Source organism: Cenococcum geophilum (genome assembly GCF_001692895.1).
Source record: "Cenococcum geophilum 1.58 unplaced genomic scaffold K441scaffold_6, whole genome shotgun sequence".
NCBI lineage: Eukaryota > Fungi > Ascomycota > Dothideomycetes > Gloniales > Gloniaceae > Cenococcum > Cenococcum geophilum.
Window position 1 is genome coordinate 703,980 of NW_027137564.1, and position 11,155 is coordinate 715,134.

Here is an 11,155-nt window from a genome sequence, read left to right on the forward strand (position 1 = left end):
CCGTTCGGGTCTGCTCTAAGTTATCTGGGGCTGGGCTGGGCTGGTGATAAGCTTGGCTGGGCCGTTGGGTCGGCCGCCCTCGTGGCTCTCGTCGCGTAACCAACGAGCAGACTCGCAGGCACATTGCGTTTTCCTGTGCGGCCGCGTTCCTAAAGTTGGGGGCCGAGACCTTTGTCCCGGAAGTGTGTGTGTATTTGGAATTAGGCATTTTTTTCTGCAAAACGGGCATCCAGCAAGGACTCGTCGTCGAGAAAAACCGCAGGTCAGGAAATGTTGTTTCGTTTCGCCCGTTCGTGCCTCATCGTCGGGCTCAGAAGATCTCACCCTCTCCACTGGACTCCCACTACACCACCGCAAAATCGTGTGAACCGCTGCAGGTACCCAGCCTGCTGTGCATGGTGGTGCTGCAAAAATAAGCTCCCCGCGCGCGGCCAGCTGGCATTGGTCGCCGTTTGCGCGGTGGTGTGGCATTGCACGGGCCAGCTCAAACATAGGGCTGACGGAAAGGCTGTGCCAACCCCAATCTGGAATATGACAAGGGTCTGCGGCCGTTTGAGATAAATTTCACGAGGTCCGACGAGCTGTGATTGGACGGGAGTGGTGGCAATATTATTTCACTATTCTTTTTTAGGCAGAGGTTGATTTCAAACAGGCCTCTAGTCTAGATCGGGGTCATTTTGCGTGGCTGGTGATCATTTGCCTCCTGGAATCTCCTGATGGGGGCTATTTTGGGGCCATTACTCAGGCCGTGCAACAGGTACTGTATTTTTCTGCAGGAGGAGACTGCAGCCAAGCTTGTGATGACTTACCCTCAGCTCTGCTGACTTACACTGCAATCGATACGGCTGAGGCTCTACGCTTGACCGATAACTAATCTTGCATCTTTACCATCACTCTCGAGCCTCTTTTGTCACACCCCTCCGTCGCACGAACTGCCTTCCACTCCTTCCGTGACACGACATTTATTGAATCCAGTACATAGCCGATTGTCTCAACGCTGCGGCTCATTGCAGACCGGAGGTTCCTCGGGAGTTCGTATCGAACGAGGATGAAGGTGCCAAGTGGTAGCAGCATGCTATGACAACCTGTGATATGCCGTGTTCGGCCAGGCCTAGTGCTCTATTACGCCGCTTTCAGGCCGCAATTGCGGACCGCTTTGTTAGCATCACGGACAAAAGTGATGAACGATCCTTGTGAGAAACATGGAGTATGATGCCTTGTGTCGCCGGAGGCTTGGAGTCACGATAAGCGGCGATCCGGGGGTGATACAGTAGGAGTCGGCGGGCTGGAGTCAGCGAGTTGGATGCCCTAGCCCACCACCCAGCTGGATTCTCCTTTCTATGTCAAAGCGTGTTGCAAGCCGATGTTCAAGTATTCGAAATAGATATGAGATTTCTCACCGGAGATGAGCGCTTGCTAGATGGATGGTGGTATCTAGGTGACCGGGTGCCTCCAGTGACCGCAGAGGCTTAGAATCACATCGTCCGGAATATAGAAAATTAATATGGCGCAGACACAGCGCAAGCCACACAAATCCGAATCTAGAATGCACTACGTAGGAGGGAGATCAAACAAGCCATTTACCCAACCGCCCGTAAGGCATCTTTTCCCTCCAACATTAGCGCCAAGGCAAATCCGCGGCTCGGTCCGTTGCCTCTCTGGATCAGTGCATATGGCGCGGATACCATGCTCAGCCCTATGAAACGAGCCCGAGGCCTGCGTTGGAAGAAAGGCAAAGCAGGTGCAAGGGGAACCGAATCCTTCAGCCTGCGAGGCCATTTCCAACCCATAATAAGCACGTCACACGATCTTGACAGGGTATGTAAAATCAAAGTGTGGCGTCATACCTACCGAACGCCTAAATCCTTCAGGTGCGCCAGATTAGACGACCGGTGTGGTTCGTGCTATGCCACAAATATGTGAACATCACACGAGAAGTGGCGCGGCCGTGGCTCGTAGATTTATTTACCCCATTAGTATGGTTACATCTGTCTCGGATGACAGGTAGGACAGCTACCCGCAAAGAGTTCCTTATTCCCCCCCTCAAGGCAGACTGTGGGGGCTACGCCAGAGGGTGGGGTGGAGGGCCTGATCGGGGTCCGTAAACGGAGTTAGGGCATGAGGTTCCAAACGTGCAAGGGTATATGAAACGGCGAACTTCTATTAGTGGTATGGAGAATAGGTGGATCGACGTAGCCCATCACTTTTCTATACATATACTCATAAATAGGTCATCAAGTATTTCGTTTCAGAAAATACGGGTCAATCCATCTATAGACACCCCACGACGTATCTATACTTAAGCGCTGTAGGAGCTGACGTAGTACTATATGCATGGGGGTCAGATACGCCGGTTCCGGCTAAGGAGTATTCGAAATAGTGCACGGAGCAAAGCCACTTACTGTCAAGACTGACTCGTCCAATCCGTTGTCATTTGGAAGATAGACATACAGTATCAATGCATGCTCATGACAGAAACCTGTAGTTTTATTAGTATCATTGGACCACGATGTTCCATTTCCGGCCTTCGATGCGGCCGGCGGCAAAGACGCTGCTCACACGCGATAACCCTCCCGCCCAACCGCCCTACTGACATGACCTTGCCCCAATCTCTAGCATCAATTCGGACAGTTGCCCAGCCTTCCTCACTGCGCCCGTCTGCGCTCCCGAGTTCCTTCATCTTCGTGCTCGGATGATCCCGAATGCCCTCCTCGCCGCCCACAACCTGGCCCGGATCGAGCTCCGGGTTGCTCAAGCCCGTCCACACGCTGCTGATACTCATCGCATCGGTCCTGGTACTCAGCCTGAGGCAACCATGCATATTAGCCGCCATCTCCAACCTCGTCCTATGTGTCGTGGCAGCAGCAGCAGCAGCCGCGCCGCCAACAGCGCCGGACTTTGCCCCAACGAGCGCCAACTTCGTAAAACGGTCGCTTATGCCCTTGAGCTGCAGCAGCGGGGGCAGGAGGATGTGGACGTCCGGCTCGCGACACCGCGGCTCGTGCAGTCCGGAGACTGTCTCGGGGCTGAGGACCCGCACGGGGACTTCCTGCGTCACGACGGTTTCGCGCTCGCGCGAAAAGGCGGAATCGAAGCTGCTCGTGCCGCCGTCGAAGCCGGACCCGTTGCCAAACCCTTCGTCATTGTTGCTGGCGCCCCCTGCCGGCAATGCGCCGTGCGGAGCGCTGGTCGAGGTCGTGACGATCGTGAGAGCGAGAAGAGGCACGTTGTCCTTCTTCGTCAGGCGAATCGAGGCGGAGGTGGCTTGCAGGGCAGACTTGAGTGCGCGGTGGAGCGAGGTCAGAGGCACTTCGAGGTTTATGACGTTCTGGGCTGCGGATTGGATCGTGTAATTCTCGAAAATAGTGTCCTAAGCGTTCGCGTACAGGTCAACGAGTGACATCTCAGGAACGATGCGAAGATACGAAGCAGCGCCACGCTTACGATCGACAAGACGCTGTGGCGAAAGACAATTAGCTAGGTGTCAAGAGTGCCATCTATTTTAGACTTACGCCCAGACTTGCGTGCCCTGCTCCGGTATTATTGTAAAGCAGACTTGGTCTTTGCTGAGCTTAACCCACGCGAGAGGCCCAAGAGAGTTCAGCGATGCCGTGAACTCTGGATAAAACGTGTCAGAGCTGTGTAAAGTAGGAGATGGATGATATTCATACTCGTAAATGTCGATATGTTCTGAATAGAAGCTTTGAAGCGCATGTTGGATCGAGAATGTGTGACGAAAGAGGGATCCCGACAATGGCACGCGAGTGCGGGGATCGTTCAACGAACCACATACATTTCAAGAGTCTTCTCACCGCTTCTATAGGGCTGCAGCTTAACGTTCATCACACAACCACGTTCGCTTGAATATCTTCATGTATTATGTATACACAACGGCCTAGGAAAGCTCCTGGTAAACCGTTCACAAACGAGGCTACTCCCTTGTAGCTAACGAAGTAAAGAGCTGATGACATGGTCATCCAAGAATTTGCTGAGTGAAGTCTTCAGGCTATTACTACACCGTGAGAGTAGCTTCTGTTGAGGAGTTTTTTGACCACGTTTATAGAACAGAAGTAGAGAATCTGTTTGCGAAGTTGCTCTCTACCATCTACAAAACACCCTAGTATCGGAATCTCTCAAGCCCGGTGCTCTGAGGATATCCGAACATGAACGTCTCCCTTAAACAGTCCGATCAATGCCCAAGACTGAGATCCACTACAAATAGGCCCTTGTGATATTACCTGGCGTCCATTTAAAGTTGCTGAAGACTGTCTAACAGGAAGGACCGTGTCTCTTCGGCAATATGGTCAAACAAGCTAAAAAGTGTAGTATTACGCGTAGATCGTAATTTCGCTCGTTGACTCCGCTTATATATCATAGCAATGCCAACAGGTTTGACCGGGGCCTCACCAGGACCTCCTTTCGAGTAACCCAATGTATGCTCCACAAGACCGCACAGCAGTAGCAGAAAACAAGCAATCAATATTTATCGTCCCTACGACGGATCCGCCGGGGGCCGGGGCCTTCACATATTCAGTTGAACACAGAGGCTTTCAGTTCTATGCCTAGGAAACAATAGCAGCAAGTATCGTCCACGAGCCGCCTTCTGCTATTAATCATGCCCCTAGGAGTTGATCATCGATAAAGGAGTCTCAAGACGGACATCCGCAAAGTGATTCGGATACTCGAGAAAATCAAGACGTCCAGGGGATAAGCGAATGAACGGACAACCAGGGAACCAGAAGAATATCTTTGCTGGTCAGTCCGGACGTTCTAAGGCAGTGGGATAATCTGCAGTGAAGGAATCACAGCCTTCTACTTCACCCTTTGCCTTTGAGTCTCATCTACCACATTGAACATTTCCTAGAAATTGAAACCGTATGATACACAAATCAAAAGATACCTCATTCACAAAATATGGACATAAATATCCCCATTGAGAAAGTTATAGCAACTGGACCCGCGCTGCCGCGCCATTACCTGGGAAGGTAGTGTGTGTTGCCAGCTCGTTCTCCAATTGAGTGTCCCCACTCTACGTGTTTCTGCTTTCCCCGCTCTTTTATTTTCAATTTCTCAGCTTCTCAAAAACGACACATCCTTTGCTGCTTTCTTCCTGCTTCTTTCAATTTCCTCTATTTATGGCATGCCAAGCCGACCACTACTTGCCATAGACTGCTACCATCGGTCTGCTCCGAAACGTACTTATCCTAACCGAATTTCCTGCCATGACTTCACCAATACTGGACGGCGCGCATAGAACGAATTCACCATCAAGGGCGGGCCATCTTCATCATCATCATACTCCCCGACACCGTCCGCCCCGTACATCTGGTAATCTATAGGACGAATCCAACCAAACCCGACCCTTTCCATCCTATCACCAACATCACAAACAACCATGAGTGCGGGGCCAGTTGGGCCGGCGAAGCCTTCCGGACTTGGGGGCTCGCGAGCTAAATGAATGCCGATGTACGCTTGATCGGTTGACAATTGCATGCTTGTCGTAGGGTGGAACCGCCAATGCAAATACCCGCCATCTTCGAGCTCAACTCTAGTCTCGCATTCAACTTCCCCGTTGATTCTACTGTAGCTTCGCCTGTACTGAATAGGCGTCGTCCACGCTGAGATGCGAATGATATTAGAGAGAGCTGAACTCGCGTTGAGCTTTTGTAATGATTCCTGAGCTGTATCTAAGTCCGCGATTTGACCATCTTGGAGTTCCAACCTCAATTTAATGCCGGGGTCGGTCCGAAGATACTTCACTTCATTAAATTCCCAAGAAATACGTCCAAACCAACCAGCCCAGGACCAGCTAGGGAAACCCGGTCGCCTGTTTGATGTCCCTTCTAAATCCCAACAGAGGCCAATGAAGAATCCAGTGCAAGCGTTCCACGGGGATAATTCAGCAGTATCGGTTGCAAGACGCGCTCGAGTTTTTGGTGGCGGTAAGATAGGAATACCAGAACAGTGACCAACTTGGTGGACACTTTCAAAAGCTCGCAGTACACCTAGGATGCCATTGAGGATATCCGAAGCATGCGAGAGGGATTTCTGCGAGTACTCTTCAACGCGTTCGAGGATCTCCCAGGGACTAGCACCAACCTCTCTCGGAAAAATTCCTATGTTCTCACCCTCGCAAAAAGATTTTTGAAGAGATTGTCCGGATTTAAGGTGCATTTCGTGAAGAGGGAAATTCAATGCCTCGCAGCAATACATGCCGTAGCACTCATAGTAAACTTGCTGGTCGGTGAAAACTAGCCGCCTTCGGGATAGCAATCCTTCTTGATATGTCCACCCTCTGGTTATCCACGCAGACTTCTTGACCAGATCCCGCGGATCGCCCAGCGCTGAAATAAGAAAGTGTTTCCCGATACGTGCGCAACCTTGCTCGCTCCGATTTCGCTGTCCCACGCCTGGCAGACCGTACGTTGGATCTTGCCCTGCAACCGCGATGATAGTGATCTCAGAATTCCGGTAGATCAGATCCATTTTGTGGACCTGCGCGGACTTTTCTTCGGCGGATTGCTGATTAATACAGTACCGGTCGACCCAAAGGAACCGAAAACCGAGTTTACGTGTTGCTGTGATAGCATCCTCAATTGTGGGAGGCAATCCTTCCGGTAGTGACTCGGAGTATTCGACGATTCCTGAATTTGCTCCCCACATGTAGCTCAGGGACACATATACGTGGTTCGATGCCGGAACAATTTTCCGAGTCTCACAGTCAATTAATTTCATGAAAGGCACAGAGGTGGAAGATGTTCTAGCTGTACAAGTTTTGGTGTGCATCTCTTGACACTGATGGAGCCAGCTCTTTAGAATTTCGAAGTCTATTGAGTCGGGCTTTAAGGAGCGAACGGGCGTTGCGTCGTGATGTTGAGGAACAAAGAATGCGCATCCATCAAAACCTATCATATTCGTGTCAATTGATTTCCAGCCCAACCGAGGATCCCTTTTACTGGAAAAGGATCGCAGATAGTAGGTAGAGTCAGAGCTCCTACACTCCGGAGGTAGTGAAGTAGCCAGCAAGCCGCACAAAGAGCAGGAATCGATCGCCCACTTCTTTACTGGACCCAGACTCTTTACTAATTGACCACGAACGGTAAGATGCTCCCTCGATAGAGCCTCGTCGAGGTCAATCTTCGCGCATCTCTCACAGAGCTCATTGCCTTGCCGTCGAGGATGTCTTAGTCGTTTGGGTGATGGCGAAGTTTTGGACCGGTTCTCGCCTTCATACTGGTCATCCGTTGGCCCCAACTCTTTTCGCTTTCTCTCTGGGATTGAACCGATCATAATGAATAATGAAGAATCTGAGTTGGGTTGTGAAAGGGTCCTGCGAGGTAATCGAAAGAAGGACAGATAATTGAAATGTACGTTGCAGCCCCACAAGTAAAATTAATGCGGCACAGATGGAGAGTAACCGGCCGAAGACCCACAGCAAGCACTTTATCCGATATTGAGTGGAGACACGCGGGCTGAGGAATCCCGTGGACACCAGCACGAAGGTAACTGAGTACGAGCCCTTATTACCTGAACAAAGCTAACCTGTTAGAACGCCGCAAGCGAGGGCAAATATTTTATCGGTAGAGCCTCGTACAGAATGGATATCTACCCGCCTTTCACAATTCTCTCCCCATCCTGAGGGTGCAGGATCAGTTTAATACGACAGTAACCTTCCAAAGGTGGAGGCGAATGTATTGAAAATAGAGTTACGGCGGTAAACCTGACATCGCACGACATTTTCTGGAACTGCGTCCATAACTAGCCGTAATGTAATGTATTCTATCATATAGATTCAAGCCGCAATCTATGATGGAAGGGGGGGGTGATGAGACTGGCAAGAGGCTGGACGAGTCTTACCTGTAAGGGTTCAGCTTCCCCGTCTTCCTCGATGAGAACATCCAAACCCTCTTACTGAAGAAATCCATTTCTATATAACTTTTGAAAGCTGTGGTCCTCGTGGTTTTTAAGTCTGCAAGAGTCTGGGGCACAACGCAGGGACGACAGGGGGCAAAAGGGCAGACTAAAGCCTTGTGTACTCTCAATGATAGTGCAGAGCTGGAGATGTCGTAGGCCCAACGTCCTAGAAGTGCCTACGTGCAGTGTTTTTATCCATATTCAATATCAATATAAGGCCGTATTGATATTAATATTGAATCACTCACTCATATTAATAGATTATTAAATATTAAATATTAATTTCTATATATAGAGCCTTCGCATGGTGTTCTTATGATAATCGGGCTCTGCGGAGCTTTAAAATTCGACCGATATCTCACTGGTATTGACTGCCCGGCTGATCCTCGGTCAGCCGAAAAATTACGTGTTCAGCCAGCCACCTGGGTCAGATTCGAGGATCTCCTTAGCGCCACCAGCGCTAAGCTGAGGAGATTCGCGTATCCAGGGCCACCTGCTGATTGAGCCGCTGATCAACGCCGACCGTAGGGTAATTAGGGCCATTGAGGCCCTAAGTGTATATAAAAAAGTCCTCCCTGCCTATCCTTAATCGCGGCAGCATATCTGCTATTATACCTACTATATAAGATGGCGCTGACTAACCGCGTAGAGATTAATATCGCCAATAATGCCGAATTACGCGCTAACGCGCAGTATGTTCTCGCCCTTACGTATGCCGCAAGGCCTAAGAATACGTCTTTAACGTACAATCCAAAGCAGAAGGAGTTTAAGGTAATATCCCCCCCCCTTCTAAAAGTATCGCGGCCCGTAGCTAACGCGTTATCCGGCTCTAGGCCTTTTATAAACGGAAGCAGTACTATAACAGCAATACCGTTACGGAGGATAAGCTACTTCTCTTCCTTATTAAGGAGGTTGCAAGCTGGCCCTTAAAAGGGAAGAGCTATAAAGCCAATATTAACGTACCCTAAGAGGAAACGCGGCTCTCGTGGCGGTTAGTTTACGGCTATATTACTACTCTAATGGACCTCTATTAGATGTAGAAAGCTATAGAAATAAATAGCCACCCGTTTCCGCGGGAGGACAGCGTTAGGGAGTACCTAAAGACGTTATAGCGGAGGGACGCGTAGCGTAAGAAAGAGNAGTTTGCCGATAAGGGTAGAGATACCCTCCTTAACGGCTATACCGAGGACGAGTTCCAGAGCGTCTGCCGTAAGCTCTAGGCTAGGGGCGCCGCCTTATCCCTAGAGTGCTACTTCTATACGCTTATTAATATCCTACTAGGCCACTATATACTTACCCGTAGTAGCAATAAATGCTCCGCCGAGATCTTAGATCTATTTACCTTTAAGTTTAAGGGTAAAGGCCCTACGCGCTATATACCCTTAATATTTACTATACGCGTAGGTAAGTAGAACTAGTACGGCCGCCTTAAGACTATTAGGGCCCTACGGAATAGGAAGCTGCTTATTTATATACTTAGCGGGCTAGCTTTCTATCTTTTATACCGCTAGGATCTTAGTACGGAGCCGTTTCCGGACTTTAGTAGGTACTTAGTATGGTATAATATACGCCTAATTAAGGGCGGTAGGGACCGTAAGGCAGCCCTCTTATATAACTCGCAGCGAGATTAGGTCGTAAAGGCCTTTTAGTATATTAGCGTCTTCTTAGAAAAGAAGACGCATATTGGGCGGAGCGCTAGCGCCAAGACGGCGGAGCTAAAGGGGGTTAGCGAGGACCAGATTTGGCGCGCTAGGAGGTAGAACTAAGAGTAGATAGTAGGCTATTACTTAAACTCTCTCCCATAAGAGTTTATAAGGTTAATAGTAGGGCACCCCTTATAGATAGGCTGCTTCGAAATCCGCCGTATAGGTATTATACCGCCTAATATACTGCTATTAATAATATAGCCCAAACTGGATAAATAGAAGGGCCGTTTTAGCCCGTAGCTATACTAGATTAATAACCTTGCCGCTACGGGGGTTACGAACCTTCTCTTTTACCTCCGCGAGGTTATTTTATAAGACTTAGTAGCCCTCCACAAGATGTTCCTAAGCTATTTAGTATAGAGCCACCCTATCTTCCAGTATAAGGCGTATAAGGCCTTTATATAGGATCTAGAGCCCTACCTATAGGAAGAGGGGAGCCTAAATCAGCTATTAATTCTCTACTAGGCTATGCCACTTCTTACTAACTAACTAAAGGCTCTACGCGCCGAATATAAGTAGACAGCTAGCGAGGTTAAGGGCTTATTAGACTATCTAGATAAGTCCTAGTAAGCTTAGTCTTTATAGCTTTAATTACTAACGTCCGAAGGCCTTATATTTTAACTAGAAGCCCCTTTAGCTATAGCTGCGGTAGTAGCTGCGGCATAGCCTTAGGGCCAGTCTACTAACCCCCCGTATCCGCCTATAGAAGCAGCCCCTTTAGCTTTATCTATTACGGGATCTAGCAGATATACGTCTGCCTAGGCAAGCGCTATAGGCTCTCCTTCCTATATAGCTTCGCCACCGCCGCTACTATAACAGCTATAGCCGTAGCTGCAGCTAGAGCCCGGGTCTAGGTCTCTACCTATATACTATATAAGCCGCGCGGTAAACTCCGTATAGGCCCTTTAGCGTAAGTGGACTAAAGGGCTAGAAGGTAATCCTTTTATAGTAGCGCTAAATTCTAAATAGGGCAGTAAATAGCGGGCCGGCCAGCAAAAGGAGGTTTAATAGTACTCCCTACGGCTTAAGGTTATTAAGGAGATTAAGCGGGTCGCGTAGGTCTAGAAGGTTAGTAAGGAAGCGGCTATATAGCAGGTTAATCTACGGCAGGAGCAGATACAGTACTTACTAGATTAGCTTTATAAACGGCTTTAAGCGGGTAAAAAGGCTTTAAAATAGTTATATATATAACTTCTAATAAAATACTAAGAGGTCCTCTATTAAAACCTTCGTCTATAGCCCCCTAGGGGCTCATTTTAGTGCCGTATAAGTTTAATAGGGTGCTTTAGGGTAGTGGCGCGCAACTTAAAACACGAATATCTTTATTAACCCACAGCCGATTCTTACCATTCTAGTGCAAGTAGAAAGCGCTCAGCAGGCTCTACGCATAGCGCTTGACGGGTGTTAAGAGTATGGCGTTGCTGGCGATCAAAAATCGACTATGGATATGGGGTAACATCCACAGTCGCTGAACGCACGGACCTCCTCGCCCGCGTAATCGTGACTCAGCCGCTGATTCAGCTATACAAATGTAC

The 11,155-nt window shown here is 49.2% G+C and overlaps 2 protein-coding genes across 2 annotated transcripts; both read right to left on the reverse strand.

Annotated features, from left to right (window-relative positions):
* Window positions 1–2,149: 2,149 nt before the first annotated feature.
* K441DRAFT_628637 (Hus1-like protein) lies at window positions 2,150–3,746 on the reverse strand. Its single transcript, XM_067646205.1, has 6 exons — window positions 3,672–3,746; window positions 3,513–3,618; window positions 3,445–3,457; window positions 2,560–3,370; window positions 2,403–2,479; window positions 2,150–2,326 (listed from the first exon to the last, which is right to left on the reverse strand). The coding sequence occupies exons 1-6, from the start codon at window positions 3,712–3,714 to the stop codon at window positions 2,300–2,302; spliced, it is 1,077 nt and encodes a 358-aa protein (XP_067508039.1). The 5' UTR covers window positions 3,715–3,746; the 3' UTR covers window positions 2,150–2,299.
* Window positions 3,747–5,199: 1,453 nt separating this feature from the next.
* On the reverse strand, window positions 5,200–7,290 carry K441DRAFT_543136 (HET-domain-containing protein; the record flags this gene model as incomplete). The annotated part of the gene is made up of 1 exon (XM_067642721.1): window positions 5,200–7,290. One exon carries the CDS (start codon window positions 7,288–7,290, stop codon window positions 5,200–5,202), a length of 2,091 nt encoding a protein of 696 aa, XP_067508040.1.
* Between the last annotated feature and the right edge of the window lie 3,865 nt (window positions 7,291–11,155).

What these genes read in the sequence shown, in the direction of transcription:
- K441DRAFT_628637 (XM_067646205.1), bottom strand. Translation starts at nt 3,714, where the DNA reads ATGCGCTTCAAAGCTTCTATTCAGAACATATCGACATTTACGA. An exon ending in GAACATATCGACATTTACGA is followed by an intron (nt 3,619 to 3,671) that starts GTATGAATATCA and finishes CGTTTTATCCAG; the next exon opens with AGTTCACGGCATCGCTGAAC. An exon ending in TGGACGAGTCAGTCTTGACA is followed by an intron (nt 2,327 to 2,402) that starts GTAAGTGGCTTT and finishes CCATGCATATAG; the next exon opens with TACTACGTCAGCTCCTACAG.